At 42.3% G+C, this 24,568-nt stretch overlaps 1 protein-coding gene across 1 annotated transcript in view; it reads right to left on the reverse strand.

The window, feature by feature from the left end:
* Positions 1-24,568, reverse strand: part of RAP1GAP2 (RAP1 GTPase activating protein 2) — a 358,594-nt gene that overhangs the window by 317,016 nt on the left and 17,010 nt on the right. The window contains exon 2 of the mRNA XM_033922698.1: positions 227-262. Within this exon, the coding sequence (XP_033778589.1) occupies positions 227-262 (36 nt within the window). The remainder of the gene's footprint in view (positions 1-226; positions 263-24,568) is intronic.

Consider the following 24,568-nt stretch of genomic DNA (forward strand, 5'->3'; position numbering starts at 1 on the left):
TCACCAGCACAGTGTACCAGGACCTGCTGCACTGTCCAACAGGAGGCATGAAACACAGTACGCTCAGGTCCCACTAGCCCCATGAGAAAGGACACATGAAGCACAGCCAGACTAACCCAGTCCATTAGTTATTTGGTATTCAGAATTTTTTGAACAAGCAATGAACAGGCATCTCTTTCCTCCATACAAAAATTCACAAGAGAATAAACCCAAGTACTGTACTTACTTGACCTTCAGGCTGGCCAGCATGGCTTTATCAATCCTGCAAAAGAAAAAATACAATTACGGTTGGTATTGAACACTTCATTCCTTTTATATTCCTGATGGGATTTTTCTTGTACTATGCACTGTAGGGTCATCCATTACCGGCAGCACAGTAAGCACGGGATGCAGCAGACAGCTAAAGCACATTACCACAGATGGCTCATTGTTACAAAACCTTCTCTCTCCTGAGGCGCTGTGTGCAGTCTACCATGCATCACAAGAAAGATGCTTTCCTACAAAATATGCTTAGAAGTTCACCACTTCAAATATGCAGCTGCCTCTAAGGAATAGCTTAGTGTGTCAAGACCTATAATGCCATAGGGCCACTCAAAGAGGCTGATCCGGGCCTAGTTTTTACCATGTGGCTTCAATGAAACCAACCTAATTGACACAGATATAATGAAAATCCAGTGGTAATAATATTATACAACACTTTCACATGGACGGTGCAAGGTGAAGAAAAGAAGTAAAACAAGCACAGGCCAGAGATAATAAACTCAGAGGAGGAATAAGTCTCAGAAACACACCCTCCCACCCCACAATAGTGGTTCAAGGTGTTCAGGCGAAAATCTCATTGGCATTTAAAAAAAACCCCAAAAAAACTTCTCCTGGAATATCTAAAGGCTCTGTGCGGTGCAATGATTGAGGTAGATAAAGAAATTTTTGACTTCTCTAACAGACGATCAGTACACCAGTGTTTCACAATTCAGCTGTCTCAGGGTGTAACCCACCCGATCGAAAACTGTAACATGAGAGTGTTTTGACATGGGACTTGTGAACACATCTCCGTGCACAGTAAGATGAATTCACGAGTTCCACGTCAGAGCACTCTCATGTTGAGGTTTTTTATGCCAATGAGGTTTTCGCCTGAACACCTTGAACCACTATTGTGGGGTGGGAGGCTGTGTTTCTGAGGCTAATTCCTCCCCTGAGTTTATTATCTCTGCCCTGTACTTGTGTTTCTTTTTTTCTTCACCTTGCACCATCCATGTGTAAGTGTTGTATTATATTGAATGAAACAAACTCCAGTCTCCCCAAGAGAAACAGGACTACATCTTCCAGCATGCAACACAGTAAAAGCAGGATGAGCCTCAGCATGTTGACCTAGGTGAGGCAGCACATCTCATAAGAAGAGATGGGGGAACAGTCATTATTTTGATTATATCTTCCTGGAGCTGGGTAAAGATGAAATGTTTGCATAAGACATACTTAATGGATCAGAAAAACAAAATTGCCCACAGTGGCACAAACCACACGGCATACCTTTGCCTGTAAGATTTGCACTAGAAATCGAAGCAAATGTCCAAACAGGCTTCACTTATGGTTCCCGGAAAAATGACACACAGAAATTGCACCCGTTTTAGAAACATGAAATCTTTCCACTGGAAAATACATCCATGACTTCAATGGTGTAGTAAGAGAGGGTGGAGCAGAACACACAGAGCACCGTCACCTCTCCTCCTCTCTGCCCCTTCCCACTCCTTCCTACTCCTCCTCCAATACATGTGCACCTACTCCCCTTGTACCTTTAGCTCTTCGTTGATGCAAGCAGCAGCTCCAATCTACGCCTCAGCGAACCCCTATGATGTTACTTCTGGGTCCTGCGACTAGGACGTGAAAGAGGGAGAGCCAACATCGGCACAGGTAGCAAGATGGAGATGCTGCTCATACCGGGGAAGCTAAACAGGTACAGGGGAAGGAAAGGAGCAGAGGGAGGCAGAGAAGAGGGTGGGGAGCGCTACCGCCATAGGTGCCTTCCACCCTCGTTACACCAGTACTTGGCTTTCATATTCCAAAGGGCTTCTGCTCTGGTACCTCCTTCTTTCTATGGTTACAAGCTTCTCATTTTCAAACAATGCAGATAGGTTGGACATATAATCCAAGCCATAATATCCACACATAACATTTCATTTTACCTGTGGGAAGAACTTTCTTTACTGCCTTCTTAGTCAGAGGCAGTGATAGGACTTGATTCCACATTAATATATTTCTGTTTGCAAGGAGTAACTCATATGTTCTCTTAGTGGGTTTACCATGATGAAATGTACTTACTACGCAACAGAATTTAATTTTAATGAATGGTATTGTGTGTGTAGAAGTGAGAACTGCTAGTTTCTAAGACAGAGGTCTCTTAGTTCTCTCTTAGGGAATTGGAGGAAAAGCAATACCGAAGCCCTAAATCCTGCTATCCAAAGATCAATGACCAGCATTTGCCACCTGAGCCACCAAGGAAGAGCCCCTATTGGAAGAAATGTTATAGTAATACCTTTTGGAACATCTTTTGACAGGGCTGATGATAAGATATCTACTAATGACCATTTGGTCTGATTAGTAGGTGTAGATTTTAGATTAATTAAAGTTGAATTTAAAGCAGGTTACATATTCAGGTATACGAGTTAGTTCCTTGCCCAAACTGGTTTATAATTTAATTGTACGAGTCTGCCTGGGTAAAAGTAAATTTGCAGGGATTGCTATTCAAACTTACCCAGTTAGCAGCTGCTAATCAACACAGTATTGAGCAGCATTAAACGGACAGAGTCACTGACTATTCCCTCTGACTGCCTCAGTGATATCCGACAATGCAGAGGCAATCTGTGGGTGGTGCTTAGATGGAGCCAGAGGCAGTGGCATTCCTCTATCCAGGAACTCTGCGAGACCTGATATTATCAGATCTATCCAAAAGCTTAAATTATCTTTCCCCTCGTTAAAAAGTGTTATCTATATCAGAAAATTAGGGAAATCTCTCTACTTTAAAATTACTGAGCTTTGAAATAACTTTCCTGTCCAGCTGCGTAATTTGGGCTCTTTCCAATTATTAAAAAATTTAAAAAATCTGAAAACGTGGCTATTTTCAAAAATGTAATTTCCGCTGCTCTCTATATAACCACTAATTCTTATTATATTTTCCTTTCTTAAACTCTTGTAAACTGTGTCGAGCTCTATCCTTATAGAGAAGATGTGGTATATAAGCTTAAGGTTTAGTTTAATAAGGGGGGGGGGGCGGAGGGCAGACAGTCTCAGGCACCATCTTGGTGGGGGCACCAGCATCTCTCCGCCCCCTCCCCCCACATCATATTCATGCCTCCCTTCCCTGCTCCCTCCCCCGGTACATCTTTAAAATCTTCACCAGCTTGAACAGCTACTCTAGCCTCCTGCTTGTGCCGGCCTGGCTCCCTCTGAAATCACTTCCGGATCGCGGGGCCAGAAAGCGATGTCAGAGGGAAAGCAAGCGCGAGAAGCAGGTTGGAGAAGCTGCTCACCCTGGCAAAGATTTAAAGAAGTACAGGGGTAGGAAGAGAGGGTGCGAGTATGGCATAGAGGCACGGAAGGAGCAGGGGGTGAAGAGGAGGCCGAAGGGAAGCACCTCTGCCTTGGGCACCTCCTACTCTTGTACGCCACTGGCCAGAGATTATCAGGCTCTGATTTTAAAAATGGTGCCTAAAAAATAGACGCTGAGGAACATGGCGTATAGCACATATCAATCATGAGTTAGGCATCATTTTTAGATTTGCACCTACTCGTACATCATATTTAGGTGCCAGTAGGTGGCAAAACCTTAGGCGCCCCCTATTTATGCCAGGGTTTTCTTGGCTTAAATGCCAATTTAGGAGCCTAATTGCAAAACACCCACAATCCACCCCTTAACCATGCGCAATTTCTGGTAGGTGCCTTGGAATAGGTGCCTAGCTGAAACTGGTAGGCACCTACCAAGTTAAGTGCCTAGAAAGCAATTCATTTTAATTTAAGCCAATTATGAGTTGCTAATTTCTTGTTATCGGTGCCAGCTAAGCTTTATAAATAATGAAGTTAGGTGCCACGATCAGCTAAGCGTGCCGATCTAAACACCTAATTTAGGCATATTTTATGGAATCTGGGCCTTAGTGAAAGTGTTAAGACCAGTAACCGGATAACCAAGTGGATAAGTTAAGATAGCAAAAAGGCTGTCCTAACACTGTCCAATCTATTTTCTGGCTAATGGTTTGAATAGCACCGCCAACTCGTCCAGGTTCATGCTGACACCAGATATTTAGTATTAGATGGTACCGGGCTCTGGCACAGAATATGCCATGAGGACTTGCGGAATCCCACAACTAAGAAAGCTCTTGCCCTGTTCCAGTGGCATTGTGCGGGTAATTCTTCAATTTAGCAGCGGCCATTAAAAAGAGCAAAAGTTCAGAGGCAGAATACATCAGAAATGCTAAGCCTCGTACAGTAGAATGGGGCCCCCCCCTCACCTCCAAACTGTGTCCTTAACAGGCAATATTAATGGCTAGAACAGCTGTCATTGAGACTTTACAATCTGCCTCCAACATTTGACTCATGGACTGCAAGCCCAGTATTAGTAAGAAACAGATCCAGAACTCATAATGCCCTGAAGGCAGAGCCCAGTCACACACCAGAACCATGGGTAGCAGCAATGGAAGGCTGAATAACTGACTTTAGGGGAACCTAAATGATCTATTTTCTAATTTCACTGTCGTACAGGTTTCCTTTGACTCCTAAAGACAATCGGAGCAAGTGGACAATTGTTAGCATGAGTCTATATGTTGGGAAATTGGGCTTTTGAACAGTATTATTTTAAAAGCTGTATTTTCTTCATTTGTACATCGTTTCCCAGCCAGCACTCACTTTCTTGAACTGATGAACTTCCTTACTGAAAGTGCATAGAGGGCTAACAGATAATCCACAGTCTAGCCCTATCTAGCAACTTCTCCTTTCGTAAATCTCAGAACTTTCAAAAATTGGGTACAAAAGTCACAAACCCAGCAAGTCTACTACTAATTTAATTTGCAACAATAAAATATAGTGTGGAGTGTATGGCATAGTGGTTAGAGCTACAGCCTCAGTACCCTGAAGTTGTGGGTTCAAACCCATGCTGCTTCTTGTGACCCAGGGCAAGTCACTTAATCTCCCCATTGCCCCAGGTACATTAGATAGATTGCAAGCCCACCAGGACAGACATGGAAAAATGCTTGTGTACCTGAATGTAAACCACTTAGACTAGCTCAGAATGCTGATCAAATGTAGTCATAACGCATGTATAAATCATAGCTGAAAACCAAATCAGCAAGAAAGAAGCAATTGCATGTAGTACAGTAATAAATAATTATTGGCTTTTAAGGGCCCATATTTGAGAGCATGTGAGGTAGCCCAGCCACCTCCCGTGGTCTGTGGTGATCCTGAATATTCAATGCTGGGGCCATATCCAGCAACCGGCATTGAATATGTGAGTCAAAGTTTGTCGCCTCAGATTTAGCTGGTCATGCCGATTTTCATTAGCTGGCCAGCTAAGGCAAGGTGGTGAAAGATGTTTTAGACAGGTCTGTCTAGCCACTGAGGGATATATTGTTACAGACAAATTTTTCTAATATTTTGCATACATTACTAGTGCCATTGCTCAATTGCTGTAATGCTTTATATTTTGAGTTGACTGTTTGCTCGCTGAAAACATTGCAGTTGGCCCAGAACGCAGCGGCCAGGGTTGTATCCCGGTGCGGCAAATGCAACGCAGCCCAAAGGACTTGAATGGGCTGCAGCATATTTGCCACATGGGAATTGCTACCGTGGCTTTGTAAAAGGGGCTCATAGTGTGCACTTCTCTTAAAGAGCTTGCGCTATAGACTAGATACAGTACATGGCACCCAAGTTTGGATGTACACTCCCAAAATCAACTTGTCAGGGGATTTGAGGATTGTGGTCTCCTCATCATTTGCATCACTAGCATTTACATTTGGATTTTAGCCCCTTGGTTGTGATTTTACAATAAATATTAATACACTTTTTATCAAGACCATTGACTCCACTGTGTTTGCTTTTCCTTTTGGTTTTTCTTTTTTACCTGTGGAACTGTTGGGTGCGCCTTCTGCACCAAATATAGAATAGCGTGTAACTTTGGACGCAAGGATCAGGGACGGGAAATTTCATGGGGATACCAGGAAGTACTTCTTCACAGAGAGAGTGGTAGACCATTGAACAAAATCCCAGAGCAGGTGATCACAGCCAGCAGCATGCAAGATTTTAAGAATAAATGGGATGCCCACATCGGATCTTTACGAGGGCAGTGTAGAGATGATACCACCTGTGAGCGACCCCTTAGGAGGTTGTTAGGGGAAGGTTAATGGAGTGGGCAGACTTGATGGGCTATGGCCCTTTTCTGCCGTCATCTTCTATGTTTCTAAGGATTTACACCTACTAAAAGCTGTTGTAGATCCTGGTGCATAAGTTAGGCAGGGATTCCCTGAATTATCCCTGACCTGCCTTTGCCCCTCCCATGGCCACACCCCCTTTCAGTTGTAGATTGGAAGATTTGTGCACAGGTCATTACAGAAAAAGTACTTAACAAGATGAGCGCACAAAACCTAACTGGAGCCAATTAATTGCAATAATTGGTTAGCGACCAATTATTGCTAGTAATCAGCTCGTTACTCAATTAAAATGCACACACAACTTGAATGTGTGCCCAAATTTGGTGCTATACAGTCATGTGAAAAAATTGGGACACCCCATGAAATATTCCGTTCTTTCTTAAGAAATGTTCACATATCGATGTCAAAGATATCTGTGGATATCTTTTGTTTCATGAGTAAATCAAGGAAAAATTTTGTTGTTTACCTGCAATTACATCACTTCTCCAGAGATAAATAAAAAAGATTTGACATCGATATGCGAACATTTCTTAAGAAAGAACTGAATATTTTATGGGTATCCTAATTTTTCACGTAACTGTGTATGGAATTCAGGGGTATACGTATATTGTGTTCACAGTTTCTAAACAGTGCACACATGTGGACCATTATGTTAAGAATATTTTTATAAATTGTTTCACGGTAGTCCTATTATTAAGTTTCACTTTTCTGATTTTGAGTTTACCTCATTCATTGTATTTATGCTTATACGAGGGCTGTTCAAGAAGTATCAGACCTTAATTTTTCTTGTGTAAACAAATAAAGCTAGGGGGCGTGGTTTGGTACACGTATGTAAGCGACACTAATGCACATGCTTGAATTTTTTCCTGCCTACAGAAGCTGTCAGTCGTCGGCAGACTACCGATGAGTGAGGAAGTGTAAGGAAGCGCTGTCTAATTTTTGTGGGTTGAACAACATTACTGTATTAAATTTTGTGTAAAGCTTGGCAATTCCCAAGTGAAAACAATTTGCAAGATTCAACAGGTCTTCGGGGATGAAGCAATGGGCACCACACAGATAAAGGAGTGGTTCAACCGCTTCAGAAATGGTCGCACATCAGTGGAGAGTGAAGCACATTCTGGTAGGCCCTCAACATCCAGAAATGAGATCTTCACTGACCAAGTGAGGACCCTGGTGATGCAGAATCGTCAAATCCCGATCAGAAAACTTGCAGACGAGGCAAGCATCAGCATTGGATCCATTCATTCCATTTTGACTGAGGATTTGGGCTTCAGGAGAATGTCAGTGAAGTTTGTGCCCAAGTTGATAACGATCATAGAAACATAGAAAATGACGGCAGAAAAGGGCTATAGCCCACCAAGTCTGCCCATTGCAATTTGCCTCCCCCCAGAGTTCATTCCCTTAGAGATCCCACATGAGTATCCCATTTCTTCTTAAAATCAGTCACGCTGCTGGCCTCAATCACCTGCAGAACCAACTTCATTTGGAGATCGCACAGGACATGCTGGAGACTGTTAACAGTGATCCCAACATCCTCAGCACAGTGATCACTACCGATGAGTCCTAGGTTTATGGGTACGACCCAGAAACCAAGTTGTTGTCATCACAATGGAAGCATTCAACATCCCCGAGGCCAAAAAAAAGCAAGGCAGGTCCGCAGCAATGTCAAAGTCATGCTGACTGTCTTCTTTGACTCCAGTGGCAAGGTTCATCACAAGTACGCACCATATGGCACAACCATTACCAAGGGGTACTACCAAGAGGTTCTGTGTCGCCTTCGTAATGCTGTGAGATGCAAACGGCTAGACCTCTGGGCAGCGGTCAATTGGCAGCTCCATCACGATAACGCACCTGCCCATTCACATTTGATACGGAGTTTCCTGACCAAACACAACACACCTGTGATTCCTCAGGCTCCCTACTCTCCCGACAAGACTCCATGTGACTTCTGGCTTTTCCACAATCTGAATATGTCCCTGAAAGGGATCAGATTTCAAGTCAAGAGAAGACATCATACAGAATGTGACAGACCAGTTGTAAGCAATCTCAAGAGGCGTTCCAGCGCTGCTTCCGACAGTGGCAGAACCGTTAGAAGTAGTGTGTGGTAACCCAAGGGGACTACTTTGAAGGAGATTAGTATAAGATTGTTGTATCTGAATAAGAGTATTTTAAAAGTCTGATACTTTTTGAACGGCCCTCGTATTTGGTCTTTTTACTACTGTTAACAAAATTGTAAGTTTTATATTGAATTGTACTTGCTGTACCCTATCTTGGGTGGATCTCTTTATAAATGCAGTTAATGAATCCCAATAAATAAATTGCAGAAGGGAAATCCATCCCGCATGCAAGTACTATCGAGAAATAGTGTGCACTGGATTAAAATAGTACATACCTCTTATCTACCAACAGCATTCATTTCAAATAACCGCCCATCCCTATAGCCTACAAAGAATCCAGTTTTCTCCAGAACAATGAGACTACCACAGGTCTATACCTCTCCCTACTCCAAATTCACCTTCCAGTTAGTTAATATCTTAGTGATGTCTTCCTCCTCCCTCTCCCATTTTGAAGCTTTTGTAGCCCATTGATAACTACATTTATCAAATGCTGAGCCAGTACTTAGTACAGTATCCAAGATATGGCAGTGGTTTGATCTCTTGATCTATTTGGAGAAAACAGAAACAGAAATAAGGAAGCATTGACTCTTTTCATCAAAAGAGGATGTGAGACAATGTATCATATTGTTCATCCCTAGGCCAGAAAAACTGGGAACTAGAGTGAAGAAAAAGCCCATGTATTTCATAATGAGGAAACCATGAGCAAATGTGAATAGGCTCTTGTACTCTATGTGCTATGTAGTTTCCAGATGGTTAGAGGGCTGGGCTTATAACTGCTTTCTGTGTACAGAAAAAGAAACATTGTAGTGCCTTTGGTGCTAGCCTATAGGTCACATGCAAACATACTTAACATAAGAAGTTGCCTCCGCTGAGGCAGACCATAGGTCCATCCTGCCCAGCGGTCCGCTCCCGCGGCGGCCCATCAGGCCCATTGCCTGAGTAGTGGTCTATACCTATCTATACCCTTCAATCCCTTTTTCTTCTAGGAATCTATCCAAACCTTCTTTGAAACCATTTAATGTTTTCTTGTCTACAACAGCCTCTGGAAGCGCGTTCCATGTATCCACCACCCTCTGAGTGAAAAAGAACTTCCTAGCGTTTGTTCTAAACCTGTCCCCTTTTAATTTCTCCGAGTGCCCCCTCGTACTTGTGGTGCCCCTTAAATTGAAAAATCTGTCCCTGTCTACTTTTTCTATGCCCTTCAGGATCTTGAAGGTTTCTATCATGTCTCCTCTAAGTCTCCGCTTTTCCAGTGAGAAAAGTCCCAACTGCTTCAACCTGTCGGTATATGGGAGATTTTCCATTCCCTTTATCAGTTTAGTTGCTCTTCTCTGTACTCCCTCAAGTACTGCCATGTCCTTCTTGAGGTACGGCGACCAGTACTGGACACAGTACTCCAGATGCGGCCTCACCATTGCACGATACAGCGGCATGATGACTTCCTTTGTCCTGGTCGTAATACCCTTTTTAATGATACCCAACATTCTGTTTGCTTTCTTTGAGGCTGTGGCGCACTGCGCCGATGCCTTCAGTGTTGCGTCTACCATCACTCCCAGGTCTCTCTCCAGGTTACTGACCCCTAGCGGTGTTCCCCCCATTCTGTATGTGAACATCGGGTTCTTTTTCCCCACGTGCATGACCTTGCATTTTCCTATGTTGAAGCTCATTTGCCATTTTTCGGCCCACTTTTACAGCTGCGTTAGATCCTTTTGGAGATCTTCGCAGTCTTCCCTGGTTTGAGCCCTGCTGTATAGTTTGGTGTCATCTGCAAATTTAATGACCTCACACTTGGTTCCCGCCTCTAGATCGTTTATGTAGATATTGAACAGGAGCGGTCCTAGCACCGACCCCTGCGGAACTCCGCTCGTGACCCCTTTCCAGCCTGAGTAATGGCCCTTTACACCAACCCTCTGCTTCCTGTTTGCCAGCCAGTTTTTGATCCATTGGTGGACCTCCCCTTGCACCTCGTGGTTCCATATCTTCTTAAGCAGTCTCTCGTGTGGTACCTTGTCGAAGGCTTTTTGGAAGTCAAGGTAAATGATGTCTATAGATTCCCCTTTATCCACCTGGCTGTTCATCCCCTCAAAGAAGTACAATAAGTTTGTGAGGCATGACCTGCCCTTGCAGAAGCCATGTTGACTCGGTTTTAGCTGCCCATTTTTTTCGGTGTGCTCACAGATGCTGTCTTTAATTAGTGCCTCCATCATCTTTCCCGGGACTGAGGTCAGGCTCACCGGCCTGTAGTTTCCTGGGTCGCCCCTTGAGCCCTTCTTGAAGATGGGCGTAACATTTGCTATTTTCCAATCCTCCGGGATCTCTCTGGTTTTTAAGGATAGGTTGTATATCTGTCGAAGTGGCTCCGCTATTTCGTTTTTTAGTTCCTTGAGTACCCTTGGGTGAATGCCGTCCGGACCTGGTGATTTGTCGCTCTTTAGTCTGTCTATCTGCATATCTATCTTCTTGGCTTACCTCTAAATTGACCAGCTTATCATCTTGGTCTCCTATTGCGATCTCCTCGGGTTCCGGAATGTTGGTTGTATTCTCCACCGTGAAGACTGATGTGAAGAACTCATTTAACCTGTCAGCTATCTCTTTCTCTTCTTTTACTAAACCCCAACGTTCACTTTGTCTATATACACTTAAAAAAAGAACAAACACCATCAGATGTCTGGATGACAGGAAGCAGAGGGTTGGTGTAAAGGGCCACTACTCGGACTGGCAAGGGGTCACGAGCGGGGTTCCTCAAGGGTCAGTGCTGGGACCGCTCCTGTTTAACATATTCATTGACGACCTGGAGGCGGGAACAAAATGTGAGGTCATCAAATTCGCAGATGACACCAAACTATTCAGCAAGGTTGAAACCACGGTAGATTGCGAGGATCTCCAAAGGGATCTTACGACACTGGAAGAATGGGCGAAAAAGTGGCAAATGAGATTCAACGTGGGGAAATGCAAGGTCATGCATATAGGGAGAAGGAACCCGATGTTCACTTACAAAATGGGGGGATCAATGCTAGGGGTCAGTAAGCTGGAAAGAGACCTGGGAGTGATGGTAGACACGACATTGAAGGCGTCGGCACAGTGCGCCACAGCCTCGAGGAAAGCAAACCAAATGTTAGGTATCATTAAGAAGGGTATCTCGACCAGAACGAAGGAAGTCATCCTGCCACTGTACCGGGCTATGGTGCGCCCGCATCTGGAATACTGTGTACAGTACTGGTCACCGTACCTCAAAAAGGACATGGCAATGCTTGAGGGAGTCCAGAGAAGAGCAACTAAACTGATTAAGGGTATGGAAAACCTTACATACACTGACAGACTGAAGAAGCTGGGGCTGTTCTCCCTGGAAAAGCGGAGACTCAGAGGAGATATGATAGAGACCTTCAAGATCCTGAGGGGCATCGAAAAGGTTGACAAGGACAGATTTTTCAATTTGAAAGAAACCACAAGAACAAGGGGTCACTCGATGAAATTGAAGGGGGACAGGTTTAGAACACACGCAAGGAAATTCTTTTTCACACAGAGGGTGGTGGACACATGGAACACCCTTCCGGAAGCCGTGATAGGAAATAGCACAGTACAGGGTTTCAAGGAAGACCTGGAAAGGTTCCTGGAGGACAAAGGGATTGAGGGGTACAGATAAGAGCAGTGGAAGGTTTAGAGATAAGTGTAGAGGTAGGTATAAAATTAGTCAGGGACCGCTGCTCAGGCAATATGCCTGATGGGCCGCCGCGTGAGCGGACCGCTGGGCGGGATGGACCTCTGGTCTGCCCCGGCGGAGGCGACTACTTATGTTCTTATGTTCTTATGTACTTATGTCTGCTTTCCTCACAGCATTTCCATAACTTGCTGCAAGATATTTTGTTACTTGACTAGAGTTTCCAACTGGCTCCATGTCATAAAGAACAGGTTAGGCTAGTTTCCGATTTCCTCTATTGCATGCACGGACTTGCTTTTTAGATTTTTGACAGATTTGCCAAAGAAATCAGTTGAAGTAGGGCAAAGCCAGGACTGGATCAATCTGTTCCTTAAGGCATGCAGCCAGTTGGCAACCCTTCCGCAAACTCAATGCAACCCAGAAAGCTTTTCCCATCCAAAGACATTTTCTTCCAGTTTTCATGAAAATCAAGAGGATGCCATGGACCAAACTGCCCAAAGACAATGAAATGAGGTGAACCACCAAGGCCATGGCCCAACCTATATTATATCCTAGCAATTGGTTTGTTTGGCCCCTTCCAACCAAAAAGGTTTTTCATTGCCACTGAGATTGCAAACTGGTAGCAACCCTTCAGACTGACTGAAAATATCATGAATGTATTTCACTTCCTGCTGCTACTCATTGTTTCATGCAATAAGCAATAAAAAAACAAAGAAAATGATGGCCTAAAGACCATATGGCCTAACCGGTCTGCCCATCTATACCATCTATTATCCTTTCCTCTCCATTTGAGAACCTATGTTCTTGCCTTAAGCTTTCTCAAACAACAATTTATTATTTCTATAATGCTACCAGGCGCATGCAGCGCTGCACATTGTACATGTAAGAGACGGTCCCTGCTCAGAAGAGCTTACAGTCATAGACACGCAGGACTAAGGGGGAGTCAGAACAAGTGCTCTGGTAGGGAATTAGAGGGGGGCTGATGAGATGGAATCATATAGCATAGAAGGGATTATGAGCTTTTAGCTTGGTAAGTTTTATTCAATCTGTAGCATTTTTAATTATTGTAAACCACATAGAGCTTTACGGTCCTACGGTATATATACTTTATTATTATTTATTATTAACTTAGTGCTCAAGAAGGGAATATGACGGTGGTAGGAGACCATTGAGGGGATGAAAGAAGGATACGTTGGTAGGGTTAGTATTTAAATGCAGCTTTAAATAAGTGGGCTTTCAGTCAGGATTTGAATATTGCCAGAGACGGAACCTGACGTAACGAGCCAGGCAGGCTGTTCTAGGCATGCAGCGCAGCAAGATAGAAGGGACAGAGATGGGAGTTAGCGGTAGAGGAGACTCTCATAGTCTTCATCTCCATGAGGTGGAGGGGAGACGCACACTGTAGCCTGCTCTGAAGCAGTTGGCTGTTCACACTTGCGCAAGCTTATAGTAGCCTGCGGTGCCTACAACTGATTTTAAATTCTCCAAGGCTGGTTGCAGATATGAGCCAATGAGCCTGCTTGCATTTTACTGTAGGATCCGATGCACTAAAATCCTCCCATGCTCTTCCCTCGTTCACCTGCCAGTCCTTTTTAGGATGGGTTCCATCAAAGTAGTCTGTTCTATCAAAAGGGGCACTCTCCCAACTTAGACTCCTAATATCCCTTGGTTTAACTGCAATACACCACAAATCAGGCAATGAGGTAACTCAGGGGGAACTAAGGTCCCTAATTACCAGCCTAAGGGGAGTGCAGTAGATAAGGAAGGAGGTCAGAAAACAAAAGTAAATATGGAGCCTTCGAGCCCTGTCACATCCCCAACCCTCAGAAACATGAACGCTGTTACAAGAATCTAATATAATCTAATCAGACAGACTTATATCCCACCAAGTCTCCAGTGAGAGTTCAAAGAGGCTAAGAAAAAGAGAATGAGGACAGCATATAACTGGGAAGTGCAATAATAAAACATGCAAAGCTAAACTTGAAATTAGGCTTCAAATGTTTATCATAAGAAAATGCTTTGAAATGACAACAAAACAAAAGAGAATCCTGCATCCTAATGTCCCACGGTAAATTATTCTAAATGTTAAGAGCCCAAAAGGGGATGCAGCAGGGTCATGAGCACATGCATGAACTGAAAGGTCAAGATTCAATTTATTTTGATATACTTCAAATCATAAAGCAAAATACATCTAAAATAAGGAAGGGCGATTCACAAAAGTGACTAGGCTAGAAGAGGAGAGCATAAAAGGGGTGAAAAATCTATTTGCAATGGATGCTCAGACATATAGGACCAAATTCTAAAAGCGGTGTTGAGAACTGGCACTGAAAAAAGTGGTGCTGAAAAATTGAACTCAAGATGGAAATATCTAATAAACAATGGGAGCAAGTTTGCCTATCTGTACATAAAACTCTGAAATCTTCCACCATTATTCAATCTATATATTTCACTTTACATATAGCAGTATGGACTCCCTAGTAATGCTGCCTGATTTCCAATTCGAATCAATTCACCGATTCATTTTGGGTGAATCGATTCAAATCGATGTGTATTTTTAAAAAAATCGGCCTCTCCGATTCGGGGCCCAACCTCCCCTTGCCCGGCTGTTATCGCGCTCACGAATCCTGCCACTCAAAACTTTTTTTTTTTAAACCCTATCACCGGCTTGTGGATTTGGCCTGACTCAGCACAGCCTGAAGTTGTGTTTGACTCCAGTAAAGAAAGTACAAAAGAAAAAAAAAAAAAACAGGCGCTTTTTCAAACCCTCCCCTTAACACTAGCCTGTATTAGCAGCTGCACCGCTCTCTCCTTCCGTAGCTTTAGCGAGTCAATTCGCTTCTGCAGCCTCAGAGCCTCTGCTAGGCCGTCCCGCCTCTGATGATGCAACTTCCTTCTTCCTTCTAGGAGGCGGGACTTTTCAAATGTCGAATACATGGAATGGTGGAACCTAGCAAGCCTTACTGCTAGATATGAAAGAGTGTTTGTGGAAAAAAAAGGGATGCTTGCATGTTTTTTAAAAAATTTGGAATCCTCACATAAAATATAGTAACATACCACATTTAAAATGAATGCTATTTTTTCTAAATGGTAATGTACATCTATGCTGTTAATTTCTTCTGCCAATACAGGTTGGCCTTTAGAGCCAACACTATAAGTATGTTGATTTTTGTATATCAAATTGTTTTGTGAATTGCTATTGTAATCTGTTTATCTATCATTTGTTATTATTTATCATCTGTTATTTGGAAATTCTAATAAAAATTTATTGAAAAAAAAAAAGATTCAACTTATTTCGATATACTTCAAATTATAAAGCAAGATACATCTAAGCCGCTTAAAATAAGGAAGGGCGATTCACAAAAGTGACTAAGCTAGAATGGACTGTAAGAAGAGGAGAGCATAAAAGGGATGAAAAATCTATTTGCAATGGATGCTCAGACATATAGGACCAAATTCTAAAAGCGGTGCTGAGAACCGGCATTGAAAATAAAAAAAAGTGCTATTCTATACAAGTAAATAGCGCTCATAGTGCCTAGTGCCGGGATCTGCACCTAGCTTTCAGAGAAGATACACCAACTGAAACCTGGTGTAAATTCCCATGCCCAAATAGGTATGGATCAGGCGCATTCTATAACACCTTGCGCAAATATAAGTATTGAGCTCCTGTTTAAATTCTGGATGACAGCATTCTAATCTTAAGGATGTGAGCAAGGAATTCCAATGGCCATGTCCCTTTTTCAGATACAAGCGCTACAATTTATGCACACATCTTTATAGAATATTCCTTGCAAGATGCATGCATAAATTCTAATTGTTGCCAATTGAGGCTGATAATTGATTAATGCCCAGTGATTGGTGTTAATTAAATTGCGCACATCCAAATTTCTGCAAGCAATTTTGAGCACCATATATTGAATCTGGGAGATAAGGGATACGTGGGGTATGGACAAAATACAAAGGATGGTATGCTGTAGTCAACAATAACATAAACACCATACTTTTAAACCGCATAACCACAAGTTCAACGCAGTTTGCAAAAGATAATAAACAATTTAATTATATCAAGAAAAATTATTTGACCAAGTGTTTTGAAAAAAGGTAAGTTTTCAACTGAGTTCTAAAGTGTTTATAAGAACAAGCTCCAAGTAATAGTGATTGAAATTCTCTATCGTGGGAAGCCGCTTGAAATGCTAGGGTGTGGTCAAGAAATTTCTTGCTTTTGCAGCCCTGTACTGGTGGAAAAGTAAACAAGGCATGAGATCTACTATATTTGTACGATGCTAAAGAAAATCTATTAGCCATGTAAAACGGGGCAGTGCTATACATAACCTTATAGCAAAAACAACTCAACTTAAACAGGAGCAAATGGATACGAGCCAATGCAACTCACAATACAATGGAGTTACATGGTCATACTTCTTAAGCCCATAGATCAATCTGACCGCTGTGTTCTGAATCAGTACAAGTCTGGCCATGTCTTTCTTGGAGATTGCAATAGTCTAAAAGACTTAGCAATAGGAATTGAACCAAAAGTTTAAAAACAATGCACACATCTCAGTAGTGTTTCCAAATAAATTTTTATTCTCACATAACCTGTGGAATATTCCCAGATATGAGAGACTTGAACAATTTTTCATGTACTTAAACTTTATGTGGCCTCAGAAACACCACTCCACCACCCGGAAAAAACCACTTGCTCTGGTGAAAGTTTAGGGAGTCAGATAATGGCAGTGTTTCTGGGGTGATCCTCAATAAAACTATGGCGAAACATATTGGATCCAACTTTCCCCAGTTACATCTAAGATAAGTTTGAAGCTTTAAGCTGATTTAACTATATGAGAAACTGATACAAAAATTATTATTATTATTATAGAAACTATATTTAAAAAATCTGATGAAATAAGTTTAAAAGAAAAAATGATATAAAGTAAATAATAATAATAATAATTTTTAAAATAACAGATGGGCTGGTGAGGATACTAAACAAAGCTTCCCGCAAGAAAAAAAAGTTTTAAGTGGTGTTTTAAGGCCATATAAAGTTTAAGTACATGAAAAATTGTTCAAGTCTCTCATATCTGGGAATACTCCACAGGGTTATGTGAGAATATTCGTTTACTTGGAGACACGCCAAAGATATGCAGTTTATGATCGGTCCCCAAGTTATAATACAGTATAAGAAAATTCCATCTTGAATTAGAACTGTAGTCAACAACACAGCACACCACCTGGCCCCATGATCCCCTGTTTATTTATACTTTTGGTGCCTGTGCTGTGGACTGCTCATACATTTGTGGAGTATGTAACTTGTTGCTCATGCATATTTTTTTTTCCACACACCTCTTCAATCCTTAGAGGGAACATTGGACTCAGCACACATAACCAGATATTCAAAGCCAGGAGTCGTACATGCCTCAGCATTGAATATCTGGGTTTAGTTCAACTCAGGGGTGGAAGCGACTTAGAAGCCGCTTAGCACCATGGATCGAAGATTATCCCTGTTCATTTTAAAACAAACTATTTATAGTTTGGGAAGTGCTTGCCTCTGTTTTGGGCTGCTTTACTTTCCATTGTTGGGCCAGGAGCCAGTAGCAAATTCATACTTAAGGTATCCCTTAAAAAAAAAAAAAAAAAATTCACACTATAATGCTGAGCAGGACTGGTCTGGGCAGCATAAGCCATTGCCAGAGGCAATCAAATCTTGCTACCCCTTTTCCCCACACCCCTCTACTGGTGACATCTGAGCTTTTACTCCACATCTCACAAGTCTGAAAACCTTCTATTTCTGCAGAAAGTACTATCAAAGTGGCACCTCTACCACAGGGCACCAAGAGCATGCTATTATCAGTAGCAGCAGGAACAGTTTAACCCTAAGCATGAGGGGGTAGTCTTGAGCTGACATCAAGGTCCCAACGGTAGCAACCTCTCCTTTAGGGTGGGCTTCCTGTTCAGCAGGAAACCCATGCAAGAGAAAGATGACAAGCCACAAAGAGTGCTGGTTCACTCTCCCCAAGTTTTGGACCACACCACAATTCATGGCGTCTGGATCCCGAGTGCCACAGCAAAGATACTAATCTTGTAAATGATTCTGCACTAGTATAAGGTGAAAAGAAAGGATAGGGTTTGAAGGTGTAGAACAGTGGTCTCAAACTCAAACCCTTTGCGGGGCCACATTTTGGATCTGTAGGTACCTGGAGAGCCTCAGAAAAAATAGTTAATGTCTTATTAAAGAAATGACAATTTTGCATGAGGTAAAACTCTTTATAGTTTATAAATCTTTCCTTTTGGCTAAATCTTAATAATAATATTGTAAATTATAGCTAAAGAGAAATGATCAAGAAACTTATTTTACTTTTGTGGCCCCTGGACCACTATATGAGAACGTATTTAAAAAAAACTGTAGAAGAAGCGCAGGACCGTACTGGTGAGGATATACTATGCTGTAGCCACTCAAGACAGCAATAAATCTCTTTATTTTTTATGAAAATTCTTGTATGTCACTTAAAAATGCCAATTTAAAGAAGTTTTCATAAATCACATTCATAAAATAGAAATCCATACAAACAAATTCAAACTAACGTCTGAGATTTTAAAAAATCCCTACAGACCTGGAGCTGGCTCTGCTTCCCTAAGATAAACAAGAATGAGAAACTAGGGGTTATCCAGATATAAAATAGGAGTAGGGATGCAGGCTGGTTGTTACAGTATGAGGGTATGAGGGTGTGCATGCAGGAGTTAACACTGTCCACCCCTTTGGTGAAGGTCAGACACATGGCAGAGCAGGAGCCAAGAGCATCACCGCTGCGGAAACAAAGGAGTTAACTGCTTGGAGGAAGCAGGTGATCCATGGTGGTTGCGGGAGCTGAGAGGAGAGACTTCCTTGCAGGAGAGGGGGGGGAGGGAGAGAAGAGAGAATGCCTTGAGGGGGATGGATGGGTAAACAAAGAGAATGGATGAAGAGTGAGTGAGAAATCTCTATCATTTTGGCACGATGCCGAGAGCTATACCCATGGCAAATGTTTCGGAGATGTCTGCTAGTTTTAATATATATTCCCAAGTGTCCAGCACCATGAGCTGGACAGCTCCTGTGAACAGGGTAATGGTGAGACGTCCTGCTACATCAAATCATATGCATTTTTAAAAGCATGACAGAAAAAGAGGACTCTTCCTTTGCCCAGCACAGCGAAAAGCAAAACAAAAGAAAGGCAAAGCCGATGTCGCAATACAACACAAGGGATTAGGAACTTTCAATAAAATCCCTTGTGATGTATTGCGACATCAACTTTGCCTTTCTTTTATTTTTAAAACATGTTAGGAAAGCGTGAGGTTGGTAAAGGGCAACCAGATAGTTCCATGTAAAGAGGACATGGCAGTTCAGGTTTATTTATTTATTTCTCTATACCATTCCCCCAAGGGAGTTAAGAATGATTTTCATGAATTTATTCAGTTACTCTAACATTTTTTCCTTGTCTGTCTCTGAAGGCTCACAATCTGTCTAATGTACCTAGGGCAATAGGGGGGGGGGGGGTAATAGGGTCACAGAGAGCAGTGGAGGTTTGAACCCACAACCTCAGGGTGCTGAGGCTATAGCTTTAACCACACTCCCCCCATTTGACCTTACAGCACACATAGGTGATTAGGATTTCATATTAAGCAGTTTACAATCAGGTATTCAAGCATTTTCCCTAACTGTCCCAGAAGCTGCACTCTGTCTAATGTACCTGGAGCAGTGAAAGATTAAGTGACTTTCACAGGGTCACAGGAAGCAGCATGGGGTTTGAACTAGAGAGTTGCACGGGGACAGAAATCCCCATCCATCCCCGCCCGTCCCCATAAAAAGCAGCAATTACTTCTGACAGGATAATTAATTCCATAGTTTCTTTGGTGTTTGCGCTGCTGTTTTCCTTGTGGAATCTCTTTGGTGGAACCCTTTTTTTGTTTTCTGTTCAGGTAATTAACTTAAACCTCCCCTTTTACTAAGGCTGATGTGTCCATTATATTATATGGATGAACCCTGCTTCCAAAGCCTTCCATCCCCATGGGAGTCCTGTTGGCTAGAGGGGGGTCCCTGTGGGAGTCCCTTGGGTTGGGGGGATTCCAGCGGGACCGCGGGATTCCCGCGATCCCCGTTCCCGTGCAGACCTCTAGTTTGAACCCACAACCTCAGGGCACTGAGGCTGTAGCTCTAACCACTACACCACACTCTTCTCTCCATAGAGATACAGTCCTGAGGTCCCTAAGAAAAACATGCAACTATTCTCTTGAAAATGTATAAATCTGAACACCTTCAATAACCCCTAACTTCCAAAAAGTGTATACGTATAAACCCTCAGAAGTACCACCTAAATATTCAAAAATTTCATTGTATTAGGCTTTATGTACTACTTCCTCACTGGGTTATTGAAGGTGTTCAGATTTATACATTTTCAAGAGAAGAGTTGAATAAATTATACTCTCACAAAAGTCTCTTTATAAATTTAGTGCTGCTTTGAAATAAATTACATATCCTTGCATACAACAAGATAAGAGCAGTTCAGATTACTTTATTCACATAATAATGATCAACGAGACAAAGAGGTGGTTATCGCTGCTAAATAATGCTACATCAAAGAATAAAACTGTTATTATAGAATGCCTGTCTGAAAAAAATATAAGGTTTATAATTTTACAGTTATAGAATCCTGGTAGGCAGTGGTTGAATTGGTAATATGTAATTAGTTATACCCAAAAGGATTTAATTATGCTCAATTCTCAAGGAAGGATGGAGAGGGTAATTTTTCAAAAATCTTTTCAGTGTAAGCAATATATTTTAAAGCCTGTGGATGGAATATCTGTTTTTAATAATGATGAACCAAAAAATCTGGAGATTCTTTTGATTTATAAGGCCCCAAATAGGTCATAGTCACTTACTGTCCAAACCCCCCCCCCCTTTTACTAAGCTGCGACAGAGGTTTCTACCATGGCCCAGAGCGCTAAATGCAATGAAGCTGCTCTGATGCTCATAAGAATTATGAGCTTTAGAGCTTTTAGTGCTCCAGGCCATGGTAGAAACCTCTATTGTGGCTTAGTAAAAAAAAAAAAAAAAAAGGAGGAGGGAAAATTTGATAATTATGAGAAACTTAAATGTACATGTAGTTTTGGTAACTGATGACCTAGCTAAAATTTTCTTGCATATCCATTTTTGGTTTTATGCAAAAGGAGGACAGCCCAACTCAGGGTCTGAACAGACGTCTCAAGGCACGGGAAAGCACAGTTACTTACTGTAACAGGTGTTATCCAGGGACAGCAGGCAGCTATTCTCATATGTGGATGCAGACAGCCTCGCAAGCAGACTTGCTTGTAGAAACTAGAAGTTTTGAGTCAGCCGCACCGCGCATGCGCAAGTGCCTTCTCACCCAGCTCAGGGCGCGTCTCCTCAGTTCAGATAGCTAGCAGAGAAGCCAACCAGTGGAGGTGGGTGGGTTGTGAGAATAGCTGCCTGCTGTCCCTGGATAACACCTATTACAGTAAGTAACTGTGCTTTATCCCAGGACAAGCAGGCAGCCAATTCTTACATATGGGTGACCTCCAAGCTAACCAGAATGGGATGGTGGGAGTATTGGCAATTTAGGAGAATAAGTTTTGTAATACTCTCTGGCCAAAATGGCCATCCCGTCTGGAGAAAGCATCCAAACAGTAATGAGAGGTGAAAGTATGAACCGAGGACCAGGTGGCAGCTTTGCAAATTTCCTCAATAGGAGTGGATCTGAGGAAAGCTACTGAAGCCACCATGGCTCTGACTTTGTGGGCTGTGACTCGACTCTGTAGATGCAGTCCAGCCTAGGCATAGCAGAAAGAGATACAAACAGCCATCTTAGGCGCCTTCAAGAAAATCACCAGGAAGCTGAGGTTGGTCCAAAATACTGCCGTCCATCTCATCTTTGGCTTGAAGAAATGGGAACACATAACCCCTTTCTACCACAAGCTGTACTGGCTGCCGTTCGAATCCAGAGTTCTATTTAAGTTCTCATGCATCTGCTACAAAACAGTATTTGGTATGTCGCCGGATTATCTTTACCCTCTCTTCAACCTGAGCCACAACAACAAGAGCTCCCGCAGAATAAACCTGTTCGCTTTTCCCTCACTAAAATCGTACCATCTGAAAAGATTCTTCGAAAGAACCTTCTCCTTTCAAGCGGCTAAACTAAATTCATGGCTCGCCCAAACTATACTTGATGCCTCTTCATATCTCAATTTTAGAAAGCAGATTAAAACTCATGCTTCTAAGATTGTGATTCCCTCCTTATAGGCTCTTTCCTTATGGCGTGTATGCAGTTCTCCTTCTCTTAAACTATATGCATGTACTTATTGTATCCATTGCATGTATTTTGCTGCATGTATTTTCTGCTGCATGTACTACTGCAGGGAAATGCAAGGTCATGCATGTAGGGAAAAAGAACCCGATGTTCACTTACAAAATGGGGGGATCACTGCTAGGGGTAAGTAACCTTGAAAGAGACCTGGGAGTGATGGTAGACACAACATTGAAGGCGTCGGCACAGTGCGCCACAAGGAAATCAAACAAGTTTCTTTGCTGCAGGCAGCTTCGGGTGGCTTTAGGTTGCGGGTGGGCTAATTCATGCTGCTTAGCACAAGACGCACCCTTCCTGTAGAGGAAATTTTTTTCCTTGGGTTTTCCTCCTCTACAGGGAGGTGCGTCTTAGACTGACAAATACAGTAAACTTGAAATTTTAGGCAATCTATAGAAAATTACTCCCAAGGAGGATAACATCAAAGTCTGAGCAAGGAGCTCTTCAGACCTATGTAGCAAACATACTAAGTTGTTCTTATCCAAATTCATATGCAAGAGCTGTGAGAGGTGAGTTGAGAATAATACAAAGCAGTAGAGGGGACAGTCCACCAGTGACCAAAAAAGGAACAACTGAGGAACCAATCGTGAAATAATTAGAAGTATTGAAATAAAATTGAGTCATTAATTTTGTTTAAAGACCTCCTTATTTCACGATTTGTTCCTCGGTTGTTCTTTTTTTGGCCACTGATGGACTGTTTCTCTGCTGTTTTATATCATTGGATAGACTGTGCAGATATTTGTTCTGTGTTTTTGTTGGGTTTTGGTTTTTTTTTTAGAGGTGTTAGAAACCATTTCAATACCATTTTATATAAGGACATTGCCAAACATTAGAGCCATCAGGATCCTTACACCTCATACAGCACCCAAAGGCTATCACTCATGCTTTGCCCACTTGGGATGCATGTACAGTTTGTGCAGAAATCTTAAATGGATTTCTTTCAGAACCTAACTCTTTGTCAGCTCCAACACATGATCAGATTTCCTTGGACCTCATCCAGAAGATGGTCAAGGTCTTACTCCTACCTGTGAAACCTATCTTAAATACATCAAGCTGGGTTGTCCCCATCATACCTCTATACAAGTAAGATATAGGCCTAGATAGGCCGAGTATATGAAAGAGAACACTGTCAAAATTTTCAGACTGCAAAAATTGATGTCTTGTCTCAAGAAGGCTTCTATGTAATATTTCACCTGCATAAAACATCCAAATCTTTAATATCAAGGTCATATTTGACTTTGAGAGGTTTGTAAAGCCTGTTATTTTCAAGCTGAAAATGCCTCAGCCTGCTCATCCCCTTAGCTTCTTATGTTCTAAAAGCATTTTTCTCAATCCCAGGTGTGAAAAAAAAAATCTGTTTCTTCGAATTGAGAGCTGGGCTGCACATTTGTTCAACCTTCCACACAGGAATGTTGCAAGTTGTAAACATGCCTTGTGCAGCTTGCCCCCAAAACGCTCTTGCTCCTTGCATCATAGTAGCAAAGGGAGCCAATGGACAGAGCTTAATTTAAACACCTCAACTTTCCTTGAAAACTATACCAATAGCTAGTCACAACCCTGCTTCCATAGTCCATATTAACACACTGGTGTATATAGGATATAAGACAAATGAAACAATTTTACCATGTGGTCTTCTACTTCTAGTACATTATAATTGCACTGCACCCAGTTAATTGCACAACAAATAAGTTTTAGAAACCTAATACCTCCCCCCCCCTCCCCCTCCACACACACACACACGGTTTTTATGCAGGTCTGAAGCTTCTGACCTACAGAGAGGGAGAAAACTATTGATTTGTTCTTGGTATCAATATTGTACCCCATATACTTAAGAACATAAGAATTGCCGCTGCTGGGTCAGACCAGTGGTCCATCATGCCCAGCAGTCTGCTCACGCAGCGGCCCCCACATCAAAGACCAGTGCTCTAAATGAGTCCAGCCTCACCTGCGTACATTCCAGTTTATCAGGAACTTGCCAACTTTGTCTTGAATCCCTGGAGGGTGTTTTCTATCAATCTCTGGGTGAAGAACTTCTTC

This window comes from Geotrypetes seraphini, chromosome 15 (assembly GCF_902459505.1).
Source record: "Geotrypetes seraphini chromosome 15, aGeoSer1.1, whole genome shotgun sequence".
Taxonomy (NCBI): Eukaryota; Metazoa; Chordata; class Amphibia; order Gymnophiona; family Dermophiidae; genus Geotrypetes; species Geotrypetes seraphini.